General features: G+C 41.2%; 2 protein-coding genes across 4 annotated transcripts in view; both read left to right on the top strand.

The window, feature by feature from the left end:
* The window catches only part of STX16 (syntaxin 16), a 385,173-nt gene that overhangs the window by 216,472 nt on the left and 142,688 nt on the right, over nucleotides 1-26,013 (top strand). The gene's annotated exons all lie outside the window — the stretch shown is intronic.
* GNAS (GNAS complex locus) overlaps nucleotides 1-26,013 on the top strand; it is a 223,816-nt gene that overhangs the window by 80,507 nt on the left and 117,296 nt on the right. Inside the window, exons 1-2 of one of the 3 annotated variants that reach the window (XM_026664916.2) lie at nucleotides 1,858-3,405; nucleotides 6,999-7,071. In XM_026664916.2, coding sequence (XP_026520701.1) covers nucleotides 3,267-3,405; nucleotides 6,999-7,071 — 212 coding nt within the window. In that variant the 5' untranslated portion in view covers nucleotides 1,858-3,266. Of the gene's footprint in view, nucleotides 1-1,857; nucleotides 3,406-3,467; nucleotides 3,652-6,998; nucleotides 7,072-26,013 lie in introns of those variants that run through there. The other 2 variants (XM_087959240.1, XM_087959239.1) reach the window with 2 other exon arrangements.

Raw genomic sequence — 26,013 nt, 5'->3', positions numbered from 1 at the left:
ATGAGGCAAAATTCACTTAACAAATATCTCGCTTAGCAACAGAAATTTTGGGCTCCACTGGTCAAGGATTTACCTGTAGTTGCTTTTGAAATAAATAATCTCATAAACTAAGAACAAGTTAGGTTCATGACCATCTACTTTATACTTCTGTTGTCTAATATAATTCTATTATCCACTATTAAGACTTGAACTGAGGTTTAGAACTAGTTCTAATTGCTGGCCTTAACTTTTTTTGATATAATTTTTTATTTCACCTGGGATTAAGCTCAATTGGGCTCAGCCTTAACTCAGTATTGAATGGGTCTGGATATGAGACAAAGAATCTGGGAAGAAAGAAGGGCTTTGAATTGAGGTAAAGGTTAGATAAACTATAAAATAGTATCAGAAAAGGCCCTAATCTGCTCGAAGTAAAGCATGGAGAGAAAATAAGTTTGATTCTACTGAGGAATTTCCAAGTCTAATTGATCACCAAGGATTTTCTGTTCCCAGTGTTTTAACAATATGAGGAAAACAGCTTTTTAAAATAAGAAATATTTTAAACAAACACAGTATGACTAATTTTAGTATAACTAGGATCATGCCTAAATTAAATTCTAAAGTTTTGGTCAGTTGGTTTAACAGGCTATGTTAATCAGAGGCTCATTCACAACAAACTATAACTTAATCACTGCCTGTTTTCAAATATCTTGAAGACTTGGCTTTCTTTTTGGTGCATGGTTTGTGACCCGACTTTCCATTTACACTTTTGTAAGGTTTTATTATTATTATTGTTGTTGTTTCTGCACTATGAGTTCTTCTAGCTATTTTTTTGACGCATCTTGCCTTAAGCCTAATTATATATATTCCTTAAACGCATAATTTGCAGTTGTGATTGAAGCCGCCTATAAACTGATTATTTAGTAAAAAAAAAAAAAACAAAAAAAAACCTTGCCTTGAATTGTTGGAGGACAATAAATATTGTTGGCAACATTACTTGCCAACGTCGGGAAGATCCTATGTCTTCACCATGAAGATACATAATTAAATGAACAAGATTCAGACGCTGCTTAGTCTCGGAAGGAGGCAAAGGGACACGTTTATTCCCCCTGGGCCAAGGGCTTAAATACAGACAGGAATCGTAATTTATATCGTTGGAATAACAGTTATATTGGATCGATTCAGACACGATCGCAACCTAATCAACCTAAAATGGAGCCTCTCTTCGCTCTCCCCCCGTCACCTTCCAGGCTTTTGGCTCTCCCTGCCTCCCCCTCGCCAGTCAGATTATAGGGCTGGAAGGTCTTCCCTTCCCAGCCAGGATCCCCCAAACACCCTCCCCCCCACCACACTTTTCCCTTTAAGTCCTGCTTCGTCTCCTTTCATTGCCGGGATCGACGGCGTCGGCTCCAAGCTTCTCCCATTTCCCCCGCCTTCTCCTTCATTCCCCCAAAAAGATTTTTTTTTTCCAACAAGCAACCAGGATTTATTTCTCCTTTGGGTGGGGATCCATCTGCGCCCCTCCGTTTTCGGGGACGGGAAGGAGATTTGTGCGTTTTTGCGCCCGAGTCTACCTTTCCCTCAATCGGTCCGAGGAAAGTTGCGCTCGGAAGCGAAACTGCAAGCGTCCCCCCGCCCCTTCCCCCATGAAAAAGATTCTACCCCCCCACCCAACCCCTGTGTTAATAGGAAGAGCCCCCCGCCGCGCCTCCTACACAGGCACCTGGGCGGGGGAAGCCAGGAGGGAGCGGGCCAGGCAACACGTGCAGCCACCGCCCGTCGCCCCCCGCTCCGTCTTTCCCTGCGGGCGTTTGAAGAGGGCGCCTCTAGTCAGTTAACTCCTGACGTTTGGGTATCATGTGAATGATTGAGTTCCCATGGTTCACTCTGAGCCGAGGCTTGCCCCACCCCGTCGCTGCCTCGCTCGCGCTCCCTTGCCTCGCTCGATTTTAATATTAAAATCGGCTCCCCCCTCGCCCTCCTTCGCGGGGAAATGCGGGAAAGTGGAAGGGAAATTAAATAGGGAGTGGGGAGGGGGAGCGCGGAAGGAAAGCTCCCCATAGGAGAGTTATTTTTGTTTTGGGGGAGGAGATCCACACTGCGTTTTCCTCTCTGCTGCCTCTTTCCTCCTCCTTCTCCCCCCCCCTCCCGTCCCCTTTACCCCCTCGTCTCCCCGCATTTGCCGGAGAGGCGAGAGCCGATCGAGCCGCCTGGAAGCCGAATGTGAATAAGCAAAAGGGCGAGGAGGAGGAGGAGAGGGCCTTGGATTTGTACAAACCACCATTAAGGGCAGGAAGACGCGCCGCCGCCGCCGCCGCACCGCAGGCTGGAGAGAAGGAGGAAAATCTACCCAGCCCAGCCCGGAACGCAGAAGGGACTCGCCTTCTTTGCCTGCCCGACGCCGCGGAAAGGTTAGCGGTGACCCTTTCGGGCGCTTTCACCCACTTTGCAAGAAGTGCCTTGGAAGGGGAAGCCGCGAGGCGGAGGAGGAGACCGAGAGAAAACGGGCAATTTTTAGCAAAAGCAAAAGGAGAAAGAAAAAAAAAAAGGGGGGGGGCAGCCAAAGAAGAGAGACGTTTGCGAGAGCTTCGGTGCCCGGAGTTGGGAGGGTCTGATTCCCCCCCCTCCCCCCTCCCCTGGCTTTCTGGAGCTTGCTGCTGCCGTCGCCTCGATCCTGAAGGATTATATGTAAAGTGAAGAAGAAGAAGAAAAAAGACAGATTTGGCTTTTATTCTGTTCCCCACCAGCACCACCGGCCGAGGTGGCGTGGAAGCTGGAGATATTTAAAGAAAAACCCACCCAGATTTGGTGGTGGCTGTCCTTGCGGGGTTTGGGGGGAGAAGGAGGAAAAGGGAAGCCAATTTTTTAACCCGTGATCCTTCCCCCTTCGGGTGGCTGCCGACCTCTCTACGTGCCCTGCCCCCCCCCCCCAATTGCCTTCCCCCTCTTTTTGTGTTTGTGTGTGCGCGCTTTTTTTTTAATTGGGGGGGGGGGAAATCTGCATTGCGAGCGGATCTGGCGGCGGTGTTAGGGGAGAAGGAGGTGAAGGCCCGGCTTGAGCAGTAGCAAAGTCATCGCTCTCTTCCACCCCCACCCCTTTCCTCGGCCCCCACCCCGTTGTAGGCTCCGGGCTCTCCCATGTCTTTGGGTAGCGACAGCTGTGCGTGAAAGAATAATATTGAACGGGGGCAAGGAGACTCGCCGCCGCCTCGCCCGCCACCCCCGGTCGCTTCCTGCTTCCCCTCCTTTTCCCCTTCCCCCCTCCCCCTCCATTTCACCCCACCCCCAAGATGGGCTGTTTAGGGAACAGCAAGACTGAGGATCAGCGCAACGAGGAGAAGGCGCAGCGAGAGGCCAACAAGAAGATCGAGAAGCAGCTGCAGAAGGACAAGCAGGTCTATAGGGCCACGCACAGGCTCCTCTTGCTGGGTAAGGCGCGCGGGCGTCGGGGGCGGGAAGGGAGGAGAGAGGCCACCCTTCTCCTCGGGGCCCGGGGGGGCATCGGTGGGCTGGGTGGCGGAGACTGGGCAGGGGAGGTGGGGCCCTGCTGGGTAGCTCGACCGACCGCCGCCTCCAATGAAGCGGGCCCTGTGCCAGGAAGAGGACGGGGCGACGGAGGGGTTTTGCTTTCTGCCCTTTTCCCAGGCTGGCGGCCCCGGCTTGACATCTCCCGGTGTAAGGAAGCGGCCGAGATGCCAAGAGGAGGAGGGAGGGGGAATGCGAAGGGGCGGGGGGGGAGGTGTCGGGTTGTCGGGAAGAAGTAGGCCTCGGCCCTCCCTACTGGTGTCTCCCCATCTTGCAGTTTGGACTAAACCCCTTAGGGGGTGACCCTTGGGGGGGAGGAGAAAGTGCCCGTGAAGGGACTAGGAAGATCTTCAGGCGAGTTCCGGAGGGGAGGTGTCTTTCTCCCCTCCTCTTTTAAAATTACCCTTTTTGTGGGCTTAAGGTGGAAGGGGTGGCCTGGTCATTTCCTTGCCACAGATGACACATGATGATGATGATAATGTTATTATTTTAATAACACTCCTTTTTCTTCTCCCCCCATAAGACCCCATCCTCCTCCTTTGAAAGCCCTTGGTCTTTTGGGTTTGGGACTTTTTTGGCCCCCAACTTGGTTAATAAATAAAAATGGCTTCATTCTACCTCTGCCCTTCTGTTTCCATTGCTTGTCATTCGCTTGTGTAGGGTGATACAGGTGGGCAAAGCTTTGCCCCTCATGATTTGGGCAGCTGTTAACTGCCCAGTGAACTGTGGAAGGGAAAAAGTCACTTTTACATAAAGGAAATATCCTGATTGATATTGATGTGGTTGGCTTTGGGGATGCAACAGAATATTCGGCACTTCCGTTAAGGTACTTGATGCCACAGGCCCTTGGTGGGAACTGAAGTAAATATAGTGGATGGAAATAGAGGATATAAGGAGAATCAGGACTCACTGTGCTGTCTGCTGAAGATGGCACATTGAATTCTTGCAGGAAGTCTGTTGAATATTGATGAGGTAGAGAGAGAAAAATACAGGTATTTCTTTGGTGACATAAGGGAAAGGGAATGGGTTAAAAAAACCAATACTTGGTTAAATTTTAAATACTGGGATTGGGTTGCATTCTTCTGTGATATTTTTGTTGAAAATGTGACTGGGAATAAGTCTTTTTGTTCAAAGAGCTGGAGTTTTAGCATATGTCGGTCTTGATATCACAGAGTGGCTTATTCAGATATATTTTCCACAGGCCTTTCCTTTCTACAGTTTTATCTGAAAATCCCAAATAAAAATAAAGTGAATAGTACTGTTTTCTAACATGTATTTTATCTATATGTGATAGTGCTTGCTAGTAGAGTATTCCTTCTGAGTAGGCTGATTTTGGGGAGGAAGAAAATAAATAAGTGAGGTGTGTGAGTTTTACATTGTTGATTTGGAGGACTAAAGATCAATTCAAAGAATAACTATGTTTCCTATGATAAATGATTTGTCAAGATCTTGTTTAACTTAAGTTGGAATGAAATAGTTGACCTTATACATACATATTACAGACATCCCTTATTGCTAGGGTTACAATCTTAAGAATACATATAATGCTAGATATTAAAATCTTTTTAAAATCATTGGATTTACTTCCATATATGTATGTTTTAGGCTGAGGTAGCAGTCAATATGATTTTGAAATTCTGATGATCAGAAAAATGCCGAGAGAAAAGGTCAGATTCTTCATAGTTAGAACATGTCTTCCTTTTATGTTTGGCTGGGCCTAAAAGTATCATCATACATACAGTAGTAGTTTTATGATTGCACAAAATAGTTAACAGCAAGAAACCTTTGCTGTTGTAAATGCTACAAAACAGCACAAAGCAGATTATTTCAAGTATTCCAGCATATTATGAACATATTAATAAAAATTAAATGGGGGTGGAAGCTTTGTCCAATCTTATTTATAAGGCTTCATATTTAAGATGTTTAATGTACTGTCTCAACTAAGGAAACATTTAATTCACATATTAGTGACGAATGTTTTGTGGCTTCTATTTATATGAGAAAAATTAACACAGTTCTATTTGGTCTTTTATAGATCAATATTAACAATGTTGGAGTTAATATTTTCATTTAAATGTGTCATTGCTTCAGTTTTAATTTTTAAGTCTCCGGTATTATAAGACTTATATATATTTAGGCGGAAGGTGTGGGAAACACCCTTGCTTTTGATCAGTTCTTTTACTGATTGTTAGGAAAGACATATTACAGTTCTGTGACTGGCAAGGACTTGATGCAATTATTTGTCTGGCTGTGAGAAATGGGGAATTTGATTTTCACCATGGAATGAAAGGAAAAGGCAGTGAAAATTTAATATTTTGGTCTCACCGCGTTTAATGGTTGGATTTGAAGAAGGCTAAAAACATTAGCAGTATGCTATAGTAATCAGAGGCCAGAATGGCAGGGCAGATAAAGACAGACAAAGAGAAGGGCAAAATTGGAGCCTTCTGCAGCCAAATAGCCTTTGATATATAGCTGTTAAAATTTAGTTTTGTGTATGAGACTCAAAATGGAGGATTGTGCTGTAGTGAGTGCTAAGAGAAAGAGCTTGGCACCACAGATACTACTACAGTGCTTTCGTGAGCAATGCCCTCTTCAAGCAGTGTATCCTTTTTTATTTTCCTTCAGGCTGGTGGGAAGCTATCTTAGAAAATGAATTGCCACGCCAAAAGATACTGGGGTATCTGTGGGTCTGCGTTAGTAAAGCAAGTCTTGCGCTCCTGTAGAAGAAAAGGGTGCTTCTGTGTAAAAACAGTGCAAACTAATTTGGGCTGGAATATTTGGTACCTTCTGTCTGATTTTGTGGCTGAAACCATCCCCTGGGCTGGCTTGAGTGGGGGCAGATTTGGAGAAAGCTTGTTTCAAGAGGGGGAGAAGGAGAAAGGATAGGGAGCAGAACCAAGGATGTAGGGTAATCTGCTGGCTAGGCAGTTTAAGGTCATGCAGCATACGTGAAGTTGATGGAAAGACTGTTTTTTTGAGGGCAGATGGGAGATACAGCACAAAAGGAAACTTTTATGCAACATTGGAGTGAAGGGGGGAATGTGTATCTTCAATGTTCGGTGCATTTGACTGGCTGTGGAAGGTATGAAGGATCTCCAGACCAAACTGGCAAATGTTTTGCTCCGTATGGAGTGCGGCAATCTGGTCTTGCTACTTTCATGGGTTGGAAATGGTAATGGCATTATTAGACGGCTTACCTTTTTCCTCTTAAGGTATTGAAGTTCCTCTGTGCCTGTTTCAATAAAGACCCTGGAAAAAATGGGTAGTGAAACATTCCAAGCTTCCACTCTCACACATGACTTTAGCTTGGCATTTATTTTTAGTTACAGTTGCAGTTTCCAGTGGCAATTACTTTTTTTTTTTTCCCCTTCCAGTTTTCAAGTTCCGATTGCATCGTTCAGGTTTGGGAAATATTGCTTGTTGAACAGGAGCAGCCGCACACATCCTCCTGGATTTTTTCTATTATTTTCTGAAATGGATTTCTTTTTGCTTTCTAGGTGCTGGTGAATCTGGTAAAAGCACAATTGTCAAGCAAATGCGAATCTTGCACGTCAATGGATTTAATGCAGAGTAAGTATCTCGATTCCGTTTACATTCCTTGAAGATGCAGGTGTCATTTCATTTTGGGAATTATTTTGTGGGTTCCTCATCCCTCTCCCCGTGTTTCATTTAATCCAGGACATGGAGATTGGATTTCAGAAATACGTTTAAGGAAACTGTCATTAGCTAACTTCATCAAAGGTTCGCTTGTTAGGTTTTTATGAAGGCAAGGTTTTGGCTGCCATTTCTTCCTCATTGTGGCTGACATGCCAGCTTTTGCTGTCGCTCATTATTTTGTGCTGTTCTCAGTGCTTTCTTGCAAAGAAGAGTAAACATGAAGTAAACGCCACATACTTGATTATACAACATTAAGATTTACTGTACTTCAGGAAATTTTTCTTGCGGTGGTGTGCTGTTTTAGATTGTTGACATATGCTAACTGTAGTTGCATTTTGTTTTCCATAGATGGGTAAAACACTTTGATATTGTTTAACTCTATTGCTCTGATAGGCCACATGCTATGAAGTGTGAAGATATATTCCAAATTTAATTGACAGGCTTAAAAAAAACCCATGTAAATGTTACATTGCAACCAAGCCATTAATGTTAGATACTTCGAAACATTTCATTGAGCATTTATGCAGAAATGGAGTGAAGGGGAGAATGTGTGCCCAGAAACAAACTTTCTGTGAGAGGATCTATGCAAATTAATGGTCTTTTAATTAGTATTCTGGGTTGGAAGTACATGTTTTATAGAAAACTATGCTTGTAAGTAATTTCTTCAAAGTGACTGTTCAAAGATCATATTTCCCTTCAGGTTATGCCTTCATCATTTCTATAGGCTGTCCCCAAAACCCTTTGTTGGTAAACGCACCATAATCCAGCTATCGGCTCCAGTAATTTTGGATACCCAAAGTTCTTTTCTGCTTTTTTTTAAAAAATGGGATTACATGCAGAAAACTTAACAATAAGAAGAGGAAGGAGACATACAAAAGCAGTTTGTTACAATGGCATGTAGGAGCCAATTTGGGGTAGTGGTAAAGGCCTTTTGCTGGAAACCAGGAAATCGTGAGTTCTAGTTCAGCCTTAAGCAGGTAGCCTGCTGGGTTACTTTGCGCCATTCATTTTTTTATCAGCTCTGGGAAGGAGGCAATGGGAAATCCAATTCCAAAAATGTTGCCAGGGAAATTGCAGGCCTTATCCAGGCAGTTGCCAGGAGTTAAGGCTGATTCAAATGCACTGGAGGAAAAAACTGTAGAAGAAGCGGCTCCACCATTGGGAATCCGATGTCAGAAACCCTACAGATACAGTAGCTAAATAAAACGAGGCATTTAGACCCCAGTTTTGCACTCCTCATTAAGTTCACATCTGTTACATCATAGGAAGTTCCCTGCTTACCAGCCAGAAGGACTATGTTTTGATTCTGTCTGTCTCAGCAGGATGCCGATGCAGACTTTCTTGGAATTTTCTCCTCACCTTCCTCTCAAGTGTGTTCAGCAATATGTTGCTCCTGACCATGGCAGTTCTGTTTACATAGCGGGGCTAATTATTGCAAAGGACTTACCTTTGAATTCATTCAATTCCTCCTGAAAACGTTGCAAGCTAGCATGTTGTATTAAGAGATACTAATTACTGCTGAACAAATTTATTGCAATTTTGAATCATGAAAAAGTGTCTCCCCCACCCTAGATATTTTATAAAACCTCTTGGATTCTCCAAACCAACAAGTCATAATGATTTTGTTTTTCCCCTGGGGAGAAGTTGCTTGACTTTCATGATCAGGTTTTTTTATATCTTGCCCTACTTTATCTTTCAAAGAAGGAGTGATCTGTATCATACTTTAGTGTCCTAACAGAGCCTTATCATGCTTAATCTTTGCTAGTTTGGAAACTATTTTTGTTGCGGCTAACAAACTATGAATGGCTTGGCTCTTCTCAACCCTTTGAAAAGGGAGGCCTCATTTATTTCTCTCACTTTCTATCTTTTATCTTTATTGGTTTTATTATAATTTCTTTGATTGTATACAGATTTTATAAATTATTATAAACACGGCATGTGAAATAACAGCTGTGAGGTCTTTAACTATAGTGTTGGCCTTCATAGGCACTGAGTTCTTGCCAAGAACCCAGGATATTGTAATATAAATAAACACAGTGTTTATTTATTAAATTTGCTTGCCATCCATTTCGTATATGTGCAGATCACGCAGGTGGACTTTTGTAATTGACAGATGGAAATTTTGTCAATGTGTAGGCTTTCTAACTGCCATCCAAAGATATTTTTGTTGTGGTACTCAGTGTGCCAATAACCATTGGAATCACCATGACTGGTTTATGCTATAATCTTTCAACTTTTCGGATCTTGATATTTTGTGTTGTTCTCCAATTCATTGTCTTTTATTCTATTAATCCTCTGGTATTGCCACATTGATTATCCACACTTTACTTTTTTATTTTGTATAATTTTATTTTAACTTTTTATTGTTCACATTATTATGGTTCATTGCACAATCAAGACAGATGTTTAAAATTTGGATTATTAGATTTGGCATTATTATTGATAAGTCATCTGTGTAAAGGCTACATGAGGTCTCAGTGATCCATATGATGGTTCAGATAAGATAGTAGCTATATTTTGGCTGATATTCCGTCATAGTGTTACACCATTTCAAAAAGATGAACTTGAGTTAATGTAGCTTTCCCTTCAGAAAAAGGATATATTATGTATCTAGTATGTGGTTTTGGTTTTTATGTGCTGGGGTGGCACAGTGGTTAGAATGCAGTATTGCAGGCTAATTCAGCTGACTGCCAAGAGTTCAATTCTGACCTGCTCAATGTTGACTCAGCCTTCCATCCTGCCGAGGTGGGTAAAATGAGGACCAAGATTGTTGGGGGAAATATGCTGACTCCTAGTTTATGTGTTATGTTCCAAAAAATTATCTGCTTTTTCCAGTATATTTAAAGATTACGCCTTTTAGCATTATTTTTCCTTGTTTTCCAAAGAATTAGATATTAAGCAAGTTTAATATTTGCTACTGGACTTTGACTAGATAATGTATATAAAACCCCTCCTTATTTCATAGCATTTTGAACTTTTTCTAAATAATCAGTGTTTTATCTTCCCTTCCCCTCCCCCCCCCAACTACTCTATAAGGTAGATTGCAGTGAGGGAGGGTGGACTCACCCAAAATCACACAGGAAAAGCTTCTGGGCCTGAGGCTGAATTTGAACCTGGGTGTCTCTGGTGCTAGTTCACTCTGCCAAACCAGGTCTCCAGGGTTAAGAGCAAGGCACCTTAAAGAGCTAGACCTCAGAATAACATGTACTACATAAATCCAAGTATTAGTGTAACATTTTAACATTCAGAGTTTAAGAACCGTGAATCTTTGTTACATACGGTGTGTGCTGGTTAGGATTTCACCAGCTCTTATCATTTCTTATGTTTCTACAGTTGAATATGTTAATCTGAAAACTCCAAGCTTCTTCACTGTTGATAGATTACCATTTTACTCACAAAATGGTTATCATTCAAATGGATGTTTGTGCAGGCCTAGTAGGGTGTATACAATGCAAAGAACCCAGGAAAAAGTTTTTTTTTTTAATCTCTTTCAGTTTCCTTGGTCATGCTAAAGTTCAGTATCAATTGTAAATATGAAACTGACTTTCTAATTTACATCAATTAGTTTTTATGGATGTTACTACAATAGAAATTGTCCAAATGCTAATTTGGTCTTTTTCTGCTTTAGTAAAGGCCTTTTTAGCAGTGACTCTCATAAAGGTATTGTAGATTCTGCCTTTTGTAGCTATTATGAAGATCCCATAGACAATTTGATTTTATCAAGAGTTGTATTAATTTTATTTCTGGCCTATTTCTGTTTATGTAATGGTGTTTTTATTCTCGCTTGTCCACGCCATTATGATACTGATCTCAATATTTGTACACTAAGATGTTCCCTGAAGACTTTCCCTATAGGGTAGGAATAAATGAAATACTTTAATGCTTAATAGAAATTAATTTAATGGCATTTTATATTTTATAAAAAGTAGAAATAGTTGCACAAAATCTTGTATGTTTAATGCTTTATGAAGCATCTGGAAACGTTACTATAGTATGGTTTTGAAGTAAATGATAAAGTTAAACAAAACCCCATAAACAAATTATCTTCCTATGCTTTGGCTAAAGCTTCCCATACTTCCCAAAATTTGGGGGCAGATTCTTGTAAGGAGCTCCAGGGAAGTGAATAAAAATGGTTTGTTTTGCTGTTGTACAAGCTTTTATAAAGAAATAGTTTCTGTGAGATGCAATCCAAACAGTTGGAAAAGGGGGAGAGGGAATGAAAGGCAGAATGTACATAAAAATAAACACTAAATTACATGAAGTGCCACCATTATATCTACCTTATTTTTAAAAAAAATTCATTAAAACTGAATCCAGAATCTGCATTTATTAAGGATAGCACTTTTTCTTTCAATAGTTAGCAGAAGAGAACATGAAATATATCTTTTCAGGAGGCGAGCGTGATGTATCAACTTTTCAAGCTGTATTATCTCTGTCTTGTGGGAGCTGCAGAATATTCCAGAATCAATCTGGGCGTTACTCACATATTCATTAATTTATTTTATCATACATTTTAAATGACTCAAGGCAGTTTATAATTGAAAAAGTAAAAAAATTTAAAAAGTCATGAGCAGCTAATAAACAGAAAAACTGTCCCATCAAGGGCCCAGTCAACACCCTATCAAAAGCCTGGGAATTCAGAGCCATATCTGACAGTGAGAACAATCAACCAATGGAACAGCTTGCCCTCGGAAGTTGGGAGCTTCATCTCTGGAGGCTTTCAAGAAGATTGGACTGCCATTTGTCAGAAATGGTGTTGGGTCTCCTGCTTGGGCAAGGGTTGGACTAGATGACCACAAGGTCTCTTCCAACTCTGATTATCTGTTGTCTGAGGCTAACATCTTGAATTGCTTCTCGAACAACATCAAGGTGAGAGCCATCCAGATCTCAGGACTGGAATATCTTTCCAAAGGACAGGTGCTACTCAGGTATAGAGAAGGCAGGTTTCCAGGCTCCCACTATATCAGGGGTCCCCACACACCCAGCCATGGCTCATTACAGGGCCGTGAGCCATTTGGAACTGGGTTGCGGAAGTCATGGGTAAGCATGCGTATGCATCCCCACTTGTGCAAGCAACTGGCGAATATGTGGGCGCTTGCTCCATTTGTGGGAACAGGCACATGTGCCTGCCCAAAATCATCTCCTCCCCCCGCCAATCCACAAACCCAGAAAGATTGGGGAACTCTGCATTATATGACATTGCTTAACTGATGGGACATGAAACTGTTCCTTTGTCCCGCTGCCATTGTTTATTAATCATATATTAGATTTGTTTATATATTATTGATTGATTAGCCTATAGCTCATATCAACTTACAGGTTCAAACACATGTATATTTGATTACCTTTCAATTACGTTACATGTAATTACATTTTAATCAAATCTATATGGCCACCCATCTCATGGAGAGTGATTTTGGACAACATGCAACAACCCAATCCAATAAAACAGTAAAGTAAATAAAACCATCATTACCTAACATCATTATACAATAATGATTGAAAGAGCATTAAAAATAAAAAATCAGAACTAAATCAGGAAAAGAGAATAATAGATAATTAATACTGTTAATAATAATAGTGATACATGATTTTTCCTGTGATACCAATCAGATCTAATGGAATGGGGTAGAAATACTTGATCATTCAGCCCATTTCTTGTGTATTTTTAATTGATTGGATAATAGATTTGATCCCAAATTTTTGTAAGTTGCATGGCTGTCTAATTGTAGGAGAATACTTTTAATTTTATTTCCACATATTCAGGTATGCCAAGGCAAGTGTTTCAATCTTTATTCAGATTTATCCACATTCTAGTAATCAATTTTTTTAAAAAAGAGTTTCACTCAACAAAAATAAGCAGAGTTGAGAAGGCGGTTGTGTTCCAAGCAGAAAAGGCATATTTATTTCCCCTCAACATGATGTGAAACTCAGTTTTCAGTCCCTTTTTTTGTCCCTTATCACATCCTCTATATCAGGGGTGTCAAACTCAAGGCCCGCAGGCTGGATATAGCCCGCAGGGTGCTGTTCTGACCCAGGCTTTGTCTAAATTAAGGAAATACAAATTGAATGTAAAATCAAACCTTTTTTAATGTGACGCTGGGAATTTGTTGCATTCCCAGCCTAAACTCATTAAACACAATTCTCTGAGATAAGCTCATGCCTTCAGGGTTGTAGAAGGCTGCCAAGAAACAGAAGTCCACTTAATTAGAATATATACCGACAGAAGTTCCAGCAAAGACAAACCAGAATTAGCAAGGCTTCAATGAGGAATCAGAATCTAATGAACTACTTTGCTTCCTGCAAAGAGCACGTCACTGAGGACTGACTTTTATCCCTGATGGGAGGGGCAATCACCTTCCAGCCTTACTCCCAAGTCACCCTTGTTGCTTCAGCTGCTCTCTCCTTCGAGGAGCCCTGCGCACACGCGCACTCAGAACAGGCTCCCTGGGCCCCTCTGCTTGGCTGCTGCCAGACTCCGAAGGCAGCACCACATTCTCAGGTGGTCCTGGCCCCATTCCTGCATCGGATGCAGGACCCTCGTCCAAGTCCTCGCCAGGCTCCCTGACTGGTTCCCTTTCATCCTCAGTGTCCAATAACTCTGCCGGCTGCCGGCGAACCATAGCAGGTGCTTAGATCTGGCCTGTGGGGCCGTTCTGGAAACAGCGAAGCACCGTCCTGTGGTGCCTCTGCCAGCAAAAACAGAGCTTGGGAGCCCATGTTTTCTGGCAGAGCGCTCGGGCCACCACAAGCGCCTCCAACACAAGTGATGTTGAGCTGGCCATGCCGCCCTGATGCGGCCCTCAAAGAAATCAAGTTTGACAGCCCTGCTCTATAAACACCAATTTGGCTGTTGAGGGAAAAATATGGCAGGAAGTAAAGGTAAAGGTTTTCCTACCCAGTCATGTCTGAGTCTAAGGCACCTAACAGATAACAGATAATCAGAGTTGGAAGGGAACTTATAGGTCATCTAGTTCAACCCCCCACCCTCGCCCAAGCGGGAGACCCTACACCATTTCTGACAAACAACAGTCCAATCTCTTCTTGAAAGTCTCCAGTGATGGCTCTCACACAATTTCTGAGGGCAAGGTGTTCCATTGGTTGATTGTTCTCACTGTCAGAAAGTTTCTCCTTATTTCCAGGTTAAATCTCTCCTTGTTCAGCTTCTATCCATTATTCCTTGTCTGGCCTTCAGGTGCTTTAGAAAGTAGCTTGACCCCTTCCGCTCTGTGGCAGCCCCTGAAATATTGGAAGACTGCTATCATGTCTCCCCTGGTCCTTCTCTTCACTAGACTAGCCATGCCCAGTTCCTGAAACCGTTCTTCATATGTTTTAGTCTCCAGTCCCCTAATCATCCTGGTTGCTCTTCTTTGTACTTTTTCTTGAGTCTCAACATCTTTTTTATTATGTGGTGACCAAAACTGGATGCGGTACTTTAGATCTCGATTGTATCCCTCTGTTAATGCAATTTAGGATTGCATTGGCTTATTTTTGGCTGCTGCTGCACACTGCTGGCTCATATTTAGCTGGATCCAAGATCCCTGTCACAATTACTGCTGTTGAGCCTGGTTTCACCCAGTCTACCCTGTTTCTCCAACAATACGGCCTCCCCCATTAGGAAGTCCCAGCATGTTTTATAGGCATGAAATGAAATTAACCCCCTCCCCCCAAATTAAGGCCTATATTAAAACATGCGAAATGGGGGGGAATGGTGGGGGGGCTTGCCGTTAGGAAGTACTTTTGTTGCACACCCAGATAGGGTGCTGCCTGCGTTGACCCCGATACGAAGTGCCCCACCAACGCCGAGGTCAACATCCAAGCTGTCGCCACCCGCCCACCCAAAGATACAAGGGGGGGAATTAAGTCACCCCCGAAAAGACAGCCTAGCCATTTTTTTGGGGCTCAAAAAAAAAAAAAAAAAAAGACCTGGCCTTATTATATGAGAAACACGGTATATGTGTACTTTTGGTTTTTCTTGCCTATGTGTAGGACTTTACTTTTCTCTACATTGAATTTCATTTTGTTAGATACGGCCGAGTGTTCTAGTCTGTCAAGATCCATCTGGATCTTGAGCCTATCTTCTTGGGTGTTCGCTATTCCTGCCAGGTTGGGCTCAGTGCTCGTCTCTGTTTCTTGGCAGTGGTCGCCAAGATAGTCCAAAGTCATTTTCTGTGGTCATGTGGCCAGCATGCCGATATTTATGTATGTATGTATGTATTGATTGATTTTGTCAAAAGCTTACAATACAATATAAATAAGAATAAATGTAAGTTTAAGTATAAGAAATAGGAACTAATAATCGGGGACAATAGGACAGGGACGGTAGGCACGATTGTGCGCTTATGCACACCCCTTACAGACCTCTTAGGAATGGGGTGAGGTCGATAGAGGTTAGTTTGAGGGTAAAGGAGTGGGGGTTGAGCAGGTGACAACAGAATCAGGTAGTGAGTTCCAGACATTGATCACTCTGTTGCTGAAATCGTACTTCCTGCAATCAAGTTTGGAGTGGTTTACATTAAGTTTGTATCTGTTGTGTGCCAAAAGGCTCAAGGAATGCTATTGTACAGGTACTAAAATAGTACCTATTAATCTACTTGCATTTGCATGCTTTCAAAGTAAAAGACCCCAACTTGGTTCCAGTAGGAAGCTTTGGCCTAGCCCTGTTCTGTGGTTAAATCAAACTAGGAGACTCTTAATTGATCTGTATTCCATCCTGAACCTCTGGCCTCAGCACATGTTTGATGGAGCTTGTGGGTGGTTGTACTCCAAAACATTTAAAAGGAAGCAGGTTGCTACTTCAGCTGCCTGGCTTTAAATTTTCAATCAGGAAGTAAGTTAAAGAATTGTTCTAGCAATTTAGGAAATGTTATTTCTTGGATAATCTCGGGGGAAGTGGCTTCTCGGTGCTTGTGTATTCTTAATTCATAGCATTATTTATGCTATTCTTATGTATTTGCTCTTCATATTTGGTCATTAAGATAATATAAGATAGCGTGGTTTCATTTTAAGCTTTAGCGTTGCAAGATGAGACCAGGGATCTTACTCGATTTATTAAAGCCCCCAAATTTATTGGGAAAGATAAAATTTCATCTTGATTCTTTTGCTTCAAATCAAGCAGTAGTAGAAAACTTGAGACTTCAGTAAGGGTAACAACAATAAAATAAACAGTAAAGGTTCCTGGGCCATATATTTTGAAGGCCTAAAATAATAGCATTTCATAACTCATTTAGTAGGTACTTTCATTTTTAAGTCTTCCATCAAATTGCTGTTCCAACATAGTTTGTGCTACATTTGTATAAGTAGCACCTAAAAACTAATTTCTATAATAATTTCAAGGGCATCCTATATTTGTAGCAATTATGGTAATTATTTAACTAGATTTACAATGTAATTAGATTTGTATCCTTCTTTTCCTGCAGGAGCTCAGGGCATTGTATACCCACATCCATCCAAGAGGTGCCTGTCTATTCTGTATTTTCATACATATGTGTTATATAGGATAGAAGAAATGATCTATTTTAGCCTACAAATATGACCCTTGTCTCTGGTTTGGCTATTTATGGAAATTCTCTTTGCAGTCTAGTCCACCAAGAAGATGGAAAAGAATCTTTATAAAAAAAAGAGGTAAATGCTGAGATTCTGATCTTATTCGAGAAAATCAGCATTTGGACTATTACTCCAGAAAAGAGCATTGACTGTTTTAAGGATGCAGGTGTGCCCAAGTTTTGTCACCTTTTCCACTCCCCCTAGGACTGTAGATTTCATTTATGTATTCTAAAATATCAGTTGTCAGTTTGAATAGTTGAACAATTCGTCCCCTTTTTAGTTTACTTGTCCTATAGCTTGCATGGGCTTGAATTGAGCAAAATGCATGGATTTGAGGGTTACATTTTAATCACTTGCAGCTGCTTTTTAAAAAGAAAACTTGGCATTTCACACCCAACTACAACTTATGTTGGCAGGGTGAATGGAGAGATATTTGCTAAGTTTAGCATCTTGCATGATCGATGGGCTGGCCAGTAGATTCCTCCCCTCCATCCATACACCCACACCAACACAAAAGGTGTAAATACATGTAAATACAGGCCTAACTGGTCCGTTTCTTTGCTTTCCCAGTTCTCATATGATCCAACCATTATTTGTTTGTAAACTTTTAGATGATTCTCCTTCAAGAAACTTACAGACAAGATGCCGGTATCCTGGGAGTATATTTGCTGAAGCAACGTAGAAATAAATTGACCATATTCGTACATTTTCTTTTGCTGTCTTCAGACATTTAGTATCATTGAGTGCAGAATTTATCAGACCTAACTCTCCTTGTCAATATGGAAGGAAAAATTCATAGATACTTGGATTACATAAGCAATAGGGAGAGGTAGTAGGACTTAAGAAATACGGAATAAATAGTTTTATTTTTAAAAGTCCATGCTTAATCAGTACAGAAGTTGCAGATGAGGAAAAGCTTACCTAACATTTCATCTTGGTAACATTTGAAGGGCCAATTGGTTATTTATGTTACGATTTTTAAATGATCTAATTCAACGCCAGAACGTAGATTTTTTTAAAAAAAAAATTTATTATTTTTTCTTCCGTTCAGTTGTATCTTGATTCTCAGAGACTACTGGGACAAGTCTCTACAGTTTTGTTGGCAAGGTTTTTCAGAAGTGGCTTGCCCTTGCTTACTTCCTAGGGCTGTGAGAAAGAGACTGGTCCAAGGTCACACGGCTGGCTTTCTGCCTAAGGATGGACTAGAACTTTTGGGTCTGAGATTTAGATTTTATTAAAGTTTTACTAAAGTTTACTAAAGTCTCATTTTTTTAAAAAAAATCCTATCTCTAAAGATTTATTGAAATAGCTATTACAGGTAGTCCTAGATTCATGACTATTCATTTAGTGACCATTTGAGTGGTTCAGTGGTCTAGAGGTGGAGCTCTCGCCTCACCATCAGGAGGCTGTGATTTCGATCCTAGGTAGAGGCAGATATTTCTCTCTGGACACATTGAGATTATATCTGATTAATATAACTCTGCATTGGTAACAGGAAGGTCATCCGGCCAGTAAACACTCAGCTCCATTCAGTTGCCCAGACTTCCACCCCGCAAGGGATTATGGAGTCATTTAAAAGACTATGATTTATTGACCATTTGAAGTTATGGCAGTGTGTTGAAAAAAAATTACAGCTGATCCTTGCACTTACAACCAATACAGCATCTTTGTGGTTAGGTGATTAAAATTTGGGTGCTTGGCAATCAACATGTATTTACGATGTTTGCAGCATCCCTGGGTCATGTGATCGAAATATGTGACCTTCCCAGCCCATTTCCAATAAACAAAATATTGAGAGAGAAGTTGGATTTTTCTTAACAACCACATGATTCCCTTAACTATGGTGATTTGGTTATCAGCCATGACAGAAAGGTGGTAAAATTGGATGCAGCATGCTTAACGCTTAGCAAGAGAAGTTGTAGTCCCAGTTGTGGTTGTAAGTTGAGGACTACCTGTATAATTGCAAGTACCAGCACCAGTGTGGAAATAAAAGTAAACTGAAATAGCCTTTGGGAGTTGTGTTGTTTTTTTCCAGTAGAACTGGAATTGTAGAATTTTTGGAATTTCAGCTGGAAAAAGGAATGGCTGATCAAAGATATTTTAGGAAGTGGTGGGGGACATGAATAAGATTCTACTGCAGTTGGCCTCTGAGATTATTTGGAGGAACTGTGCTTGGACTTTGAGCTTTTCAAAATGATATTGTTTTATGAAACTGACGTTACAGCTGTAATGCTGAGAAATTCACATAAGGCATCTAACTAGCTAGCTGCCTATAAGTTGCAATTCCCTAACTTTCCCCCCTTATGCTGCTGTACTTTTATCCTTCTGAATTTTTTTTAACAAGGATAGGCACTTTTAAGATGACTATCTGTCTGAAATGGAACAGGTAGTCCTTGACTTGCAATAGTTCACTTAGTGACCATTCAAAGTTACAGCGGTGCTGAAAAAAAGTGACTTTTGGCCATTTTTCACACTTATGACCATTGCAGCATCTCCCATGGTCACCTGATTTACATTCGGATGCTTGGCAAATGACTCACATTTATGACAATTGCAGTATCCCGGTGTCATATGATCACCTTTTGCGACCTTCTGACAAAGTCAATGAGGAAACCAGATTCACTTAACAACTGTGATACCAATTTAACAACTTCAGTGATTCACTTAACAACAACACAGTAAACGTGGCAAGAAAAGTCATAAAATGGGGCAAAACTCCCTTAACAAATTTGTCACCTAGCAACAAGAAAATTTTGGGCTCCATTGTGGTGGTAAGTTGAGTGTACAGGGAGTTGAACTAGAACAGGGGTCTCTAACCTTTGGGACTTCAACTCCCAGAATTCCTCAGCCAGCAAAGCTGGTTGAGGAATTCTGGGAGTTGAAGTCCACAAGTCTTAAAGTTTCTAAGGTTGGAGACCCCCTGAACTAGAAGACATCTAAGGTACCTTCTGTTATTCTATTATTTTAAATTGTAACTTTTAACCTTGTTTTTAAATTCTGTTTTTAACTGTGCTTTTATCATGTTATGTGTTGTTTTATGTTGTTTGTAAACCACTCAGAGTTGCTTAAATGGGATGGGTGGTGTAGAAATTTAATACATAAATAAATTTGAACCAGTTCCTTGGAGTTGAAAAGTTTGACTCACAGAATAATGGTTGCTCTCTTTTCTTTTGGTCTAAACCAACCTTTTAAAAAATACCTCCTTAAAGTAAATCCTGAATTTTTTAAAACAAATCTGCGTTACTTCCACTGTGATGTCTCTCATTCAGTCTTTCATCAGTTTTAAGTGAACACATGTTTTAAATTACTATGGATGTATATATACATTTAGTACTGCCCCAGAGTGCTGCTTTAAATATTTTTTTGCTTAGTTGATTATTTCAGTGTTAAAGAGTTGTTTACTGTGTTGCTGTTAAATTCCGAACTAATTTTACTGAATTGATTTGGAATTACTGTATTTTTAAACCTTGTAGTAGTAGAGGAATGTCATAACACAAGTGGTCCTCAATGTACGACTACAATTGAGCCCAAAATTTATGTTGCTGAGTGAGACAGTTAAGTGAGTTTTGCTCCATTTTGCAACCTTCCTTGCCATAGCTGATAGGCAAATCACTGCAGATGTTAAGTCAGAAACCCGGTTGTTAGGTGAATCTGGCTTCTCCATTGACTTTGCTTCTCAGAAGGTGACAAAAAGGGATCACCTGACTTTGTGATACTGCAACAGACGTAAGTATGAACCAGTTAGCAGCCATCCAAATTTTGATCTCGTGACCACAGGGGTGCTGCAACGGTTGCAAGTGTGAAAAATGGTCATAAGTCATTTTTTCAGTGAAGTTGTAACTTTGAACGGTCACTAAATGAACTGTTGTAAGTCGAGGACTGCCTGTAATAAAGATTAAATCTCAAAGTCAGGGAGTGACAGTGTTGTTTGAACACAGTCTTTGAGGAGCTGGCTGATAGTTAGCACAGGATTGCACTGTGCTGTATAATTAAAACATTCCTTCCACCCCTTAATCCAGGGGGTGTCAAACTCGATTTCATTGAGGAACGCATCAGGGATGTGCTTGACATCGGGGGGGGGGGCGGTGTGTGTGTGTGTGGCCAGGGTGGGCATAGTCAGCTCAACGTCACTCATGCCTGTGATGGCCCAAGCACTCTGCCAGCAAAAATGGGCTCCCGAGCTCCATTTCCAGCTACGATGGCCTCCTGCAACCCTCCGCCAGCAAAAACGGAGCTCGGGAGGACTGCACAGGGCCCTCCCAAGCTCCGTTTTCACTGGCAGAGGCACTGCAGGCCAGTCCCTTGCTATTTCCAGGGTGGCATTGCAGGCCAGATCTAAGCACCCCGTGGGCCGCATCTGGCCAACGGGCCTTGAATTTGACACCTCTGCCTTAACTCCTTTGCTAAGGGACTCATAGGATATAAATCAGGTGTCTGGTAATGCTTTTTCAGACTAATAAATTTTATTAAAAGGGATAGATTTTTAGAGTTACAGCTGGTTTCATCAGATGCAATGAGACACAGATTCCTGATAAGTTTTCACTTGGCTAATTCTGTTTTTGCATTCTATTTTAAAGCCAACTAAACATTTCTTGGTGGCTGCTTTTTTTTTTTTTTTTTGTCCAAGAGGATTTAGTTATTTTGCTGACCACATTCTCATGCTAGATTGTTAAATATAGCCTATGCTTTTCATGCAGATATATATATGAAAGATTTCAACCTGGATTCTCCTGAGACCAGGTTAAGAGTTATTAATCCCATAAATGGTACAGTTCTACCTATAATACACAGCAACAAAGATCTTGCACTCTCTGTTGTAGGATTGGGGGTGCAACATTATTGTCAAAATCTAATTCAGTGTTTCCCAACCTTGACAATTTTAAGATGAGTGGACTAATCGATCTGATGGTTCTCATTGACCAAACCACAGGAAGAATACTCCACAAGAGCTTGTGAGAGTAAAAAAAGATGAACCGGATCCCTAATTATCTTTGTAATTTTATATTGGTGCAAAAGTAAAAGACTGCTTCATATACATAACCCCCAAAGTGTGCCTAGTATCTTGCTTGCGCTTGTTTTCTTTTTACAGCAGATGTTTATTATAAATGCATGCAGCTTTTCCCATAATAATGATTATAGAGTTAGTTCCTCTTTTCTCTAATGTCTGTTTGCTTGCTGTTTCCTATATTTTAATTTAACTTTATTTTAATTTAACTTTAATTTCCAAGAAATAAAAAAAATGGTCCAGATCCTGGAGTCATTTTATTTTAAAACTTGGAAAACTATTTTGTATGTGTGTTTAGCAGACATATTCAGACTTGATACCTTAAGTTTGCTAACCTAGCTTCATAAGGGTGGTTGCAATTCAGTTAATAGTCTATGCTTTTGGATATTAGATTTGATTTTGTTTGATACTGAATGTAGATAAGTCTCTATTGGTGAAGATGGAAATATGTGCGACTAGGGGTATTGCAAATCCTTTTTGCTGAGATGCCTATGAAAATCATTTGAGATTAATTGCTTTGGTAAACCTGTGTATGCCAAAAAAAAGCTCTAATTTATTAAAGTATTACTTAAAAGTGGTCTGGAAATGATTAAAGCGCCTTCAATTAGTCTAGATCAGGGGTATCAAACATCACGGTGGCGTCACATTACGTATCGGGACTTTTTTCCCCTTTGCTAAACCGGGCATGGGTGTGGCCAGTGCATGACGCATCCAGCCCACGGGCCAGGAGTTTGACAGCGCTGGTCTAGACTATCCCTGCTAACTAATTTTTACATCTAAGAAATTCTGTAACTGAGAAATTTTGTAACTTATTTCTCTATGAAGGTGGGCTATCGGGAGAGCTTAGTTCTAAGATTTTCTATTTTTATTATTTTAATGGAGCCATAAAAGGTATTACAGGGTTTTGGACAAATTTTACTATAACAGAAGAAAAAATGCCAGTTGTCTGCTTTAAGAATAAATGGTAAGATTGGCTATACCTTGCAACTATGCAAAGAGGGAATTAGACACCTTTATTTCTGTTTTAAGAAGACAGTTTATCAACTATGTCTAAATCTGAGCAAATTGTTCTTAATTTTAATGTATCATGTGTTGGGGTGGGGTTAAAAGTTGACTTTTTGGAAATGTCTTTTTGTTCAACCAAGTATGGCCCCATCCTTAAAATGATTATACTATTTTCCTTCCTTCCTTCCTTCTTCTTCCTTCCTTCCTTCCTTCCTTCTTCCTTCCTTCCTTCCTTCCCTCCCTCCCTCCCTCCCTCCTTCCTTCCCTCCCTCCCTCCCTCCCTCTGCCCTGAGAAGGGATTTGACAATCCCAAAAATAATTCAAGCATTGAGTTGGCCCTTTAGGGTTTTTTTCTCCATCACATAAAAAGCCCAGCTTAGCTTAAAGATGACGTGTTACATGGAAAGGCTTCTTGCCAAGTCTGGTCTATGAGTAAATTCACTGTTTTCCTAATGGATCGTTAAGATTAATCATAATGGAGAGTTTGGATAACATTAGAAATGGAATCTAGCTCTTCCAAATGTTTTCACTAGTGATAAAGAAGGACATCTAAGAGAGTATGGTGTCCAGAGCAGGTATTGATGAACAGGAAATCTAGCTAGCTGTCTTAGTATGTTCTAACACAGGATCACATTTGCTAGCAAAGTAGAACTGGGCTAAGGAAGATAAATTGTTCAAAAAAATGCAGGATTTCTTAATAAACATTTAGTTGATCTCAGTGTTTTGTATTAGGCTGTAAGAAATACATTTTCAGAAATAATTAAATACCTCATGTTCATTTGAAAAGTATAAGATTTCCTATGAGATAACCGAATCTAACAGAATAACAGATTCTGTTTGATTCTCTTACCTCATAGGAAATTCTATATTTTTTGAATGAACATGACATAAATGTATGTAAGGCTCAGTTATTCTTAAAGTAGTGAATGGGAAACCCCAATTTACTCAGGCCTATCCATCCCTTCCCCCATATTCACTCAGACTTATACAGTCTGGGCCACATGTGGGCCAGGCAGGCAATCCTGCAATGAGATATAAAATGCAGACAGATATCTGAGCAGACAGGCAGGAGGTTTTTTTGTCTGCAGAATCCAAGCCTTGGAAGAGGAAAGAAAGATCTGGAATCTGTAGGGCGAATGAGAGTTATGAGGAAGTGCTCTTTAAACATTCATTGAAGGCTACCGTCTATGGGAATCAAGAATTAGTCAGGACCAGGTAGCTGGTGAAGTGAGCTGTGGGAATTCCTTCCTCTCTTGAGATGAAGTTGAATTTGTAGGCAAATTTGTAGGATTTGTGATCTGATTCCTTTTGTTTAAATGAAGAGTCTCCCGCTTGGGCGGGGGGTTGGACTAGATGACCTACAAGGTCCCTTCCAACTCTGATTATCTGTTATCTGAATGCTGATTTGCATAATCTCTGATCCTTTGATGAATAGTATAATTTCAAGAAATGTGCCTCTGGTTTTGTATTAGATGTTTTGTTGTCTAGTGCTAACTCAGTGATGATATGTCTCGAAGGATGTAATAAAGCTTCCTGTCTATTTGTAGTATTTGGGTTTAAGTATAACTGAGAATATAATGACATTTCAAGGACATTCTTGTGTATCACGTCCCATTGAAAACACCCTATTTTTCAGTTGGAATGTTTGATACATAAGACCTTTTCATGATTAAGTAAAAAAGAAGCATACCTATATTGTGATGCTTTCTCACTATCATTCTTAATACCTTTTTCTCTTTCTCTCTCTTCATTGTGTTACTGATTACTCTTTCTCTTTTTCTGTCTACAGCCACCTAACTATAAAATGTAAGGTCCTCAGGAAAAATACTGCTTTGTTGCCTATGTTAGTTTATAACATGCGGTACCCACAGATGTTCTGCATAATTAACAATATTACCTGCAGTAATTTAAAAAAAAGAACATCGCTTTTGGAACTGGCTATAAATACTCTACATCTTTTCTCACCTCATGTTGCCATTCAAACAGTAGCCACTAAGGATTGGTTGGAAAGGCCTGGACTTTATTTGGCTTTACTGTTTAGGTTTATGATGTCCCAGAATTTACTGCTATTAAATAGAGGAATTTTCGCTGTGCCTCATGGTTGCCTGGACTTTTAAACAATTTTAAGCGATGTTGATTCATCCAGCAAAAATAGTAAAAGCTAATATGGCATGATTTTCATGGAATAAGATCCATTTTAAGATGATATGGAAATATGACTCCCAGTTGACAAATGTACATAGAGATAAGAGCTTGTAGAGTGGAACAGTGGGTCTAGATCAGGGGTGGGCAAACTTTTTGGCTCGGGGGCCGCATTGACTTTTAAAATTTGACAGACGGGCCGGGTCAGCACAAGATACGATACATATAAAAAACTGCATTTGTTAACAGTTCCCCTTTTCAAAGCGAGGGGAGGAAAGAGTTTTGTTTTTTAAGCGGGAGAGACGCCTGCCGTACTCGGGGTAGGAAAAATAACTATTTTTTTCTCCGAGACATCCTCCAAAACTCAAGTTTGGCGTCATAGTTAAATTTGCACAACATAGATAGATAGATAGATAGATAGATAGATAGACAGATTCTTCCCCTACGAATAAACGACTGTGTGTGTGTATGTGTGTATGAATGTACCCCCTCAGCTTACAAAAGTTGGCTACTTATAAGATAAAAAATAAATAAATGCCCACACCCCAAAACATAACTCCTCCGGTGCCCACGGATAAACTGTGAACCACCAATTAGTAGCAGGGCTGACCCTTCCTCTTGAACCAACGTCTAATTGGGGGAGCAGACCGGCCTTCAGTCTCTTGCGAGAAACTGCTGGCTAACCCTGCAAACCGCTTGCCGAGGTGTGTGTGTGGGGAGGCTTTCGCTTGCCTTTCCCCCCACCCACCGAGCGCCCATTCCGCCGCCGCTTTTGCCATTAAAGTCCTCCCGGGCGCTTGGGAAGCCCGCTCGGCAGGAAACATCTGCGCGCCTCTCCCAGGACCTACCGGCTCCGCCCAGCCTCCCCTCCCGGCTTACCTTGAAGGCCACGGGGAGGGTCTTGTTGCATCTCCAGTGGGAAAGCAGCACCAAGCACAAGAAGTTGGGGCTGTCGGGCCTCACCAGTTCTCCCGGATGATCGGCCAGGACGTCCACCACCGAACACACCTCGGTCTGGCTGCGAGGTCCCGGGACCGGCGCGCTGAGGGCGCCGCTGTTCTCTCCCATCTTACCGCAGGGGAAGGCCATGGAGGGAGGTGTGAGCGCCTGCTGGTGCTCGGGTCTACGGGAATACGCATCACAACAGCGGGCGTTAG

The sequence above is a fragment of the Notechis scutatus genome, chromosome 3, assembly GCF_049901735.1.
Source record: "Notechis scutatus isolate UNSWTSFEM ecotype Mainland chromosome 3, rNotScu1.2, whole genome shotgun sequence".
Lineage (NCBI taxonomy): Eukaryota > Metazoa > Chordata > Lepidosauria > Squamata > Elapidae > Notechis > Notechis scutatus.
The sequence above is the reverse complement of the archived record's forward strand: the minus strand, read 5'-3'. Positions and strand labels throughout refer to the sequence as shown.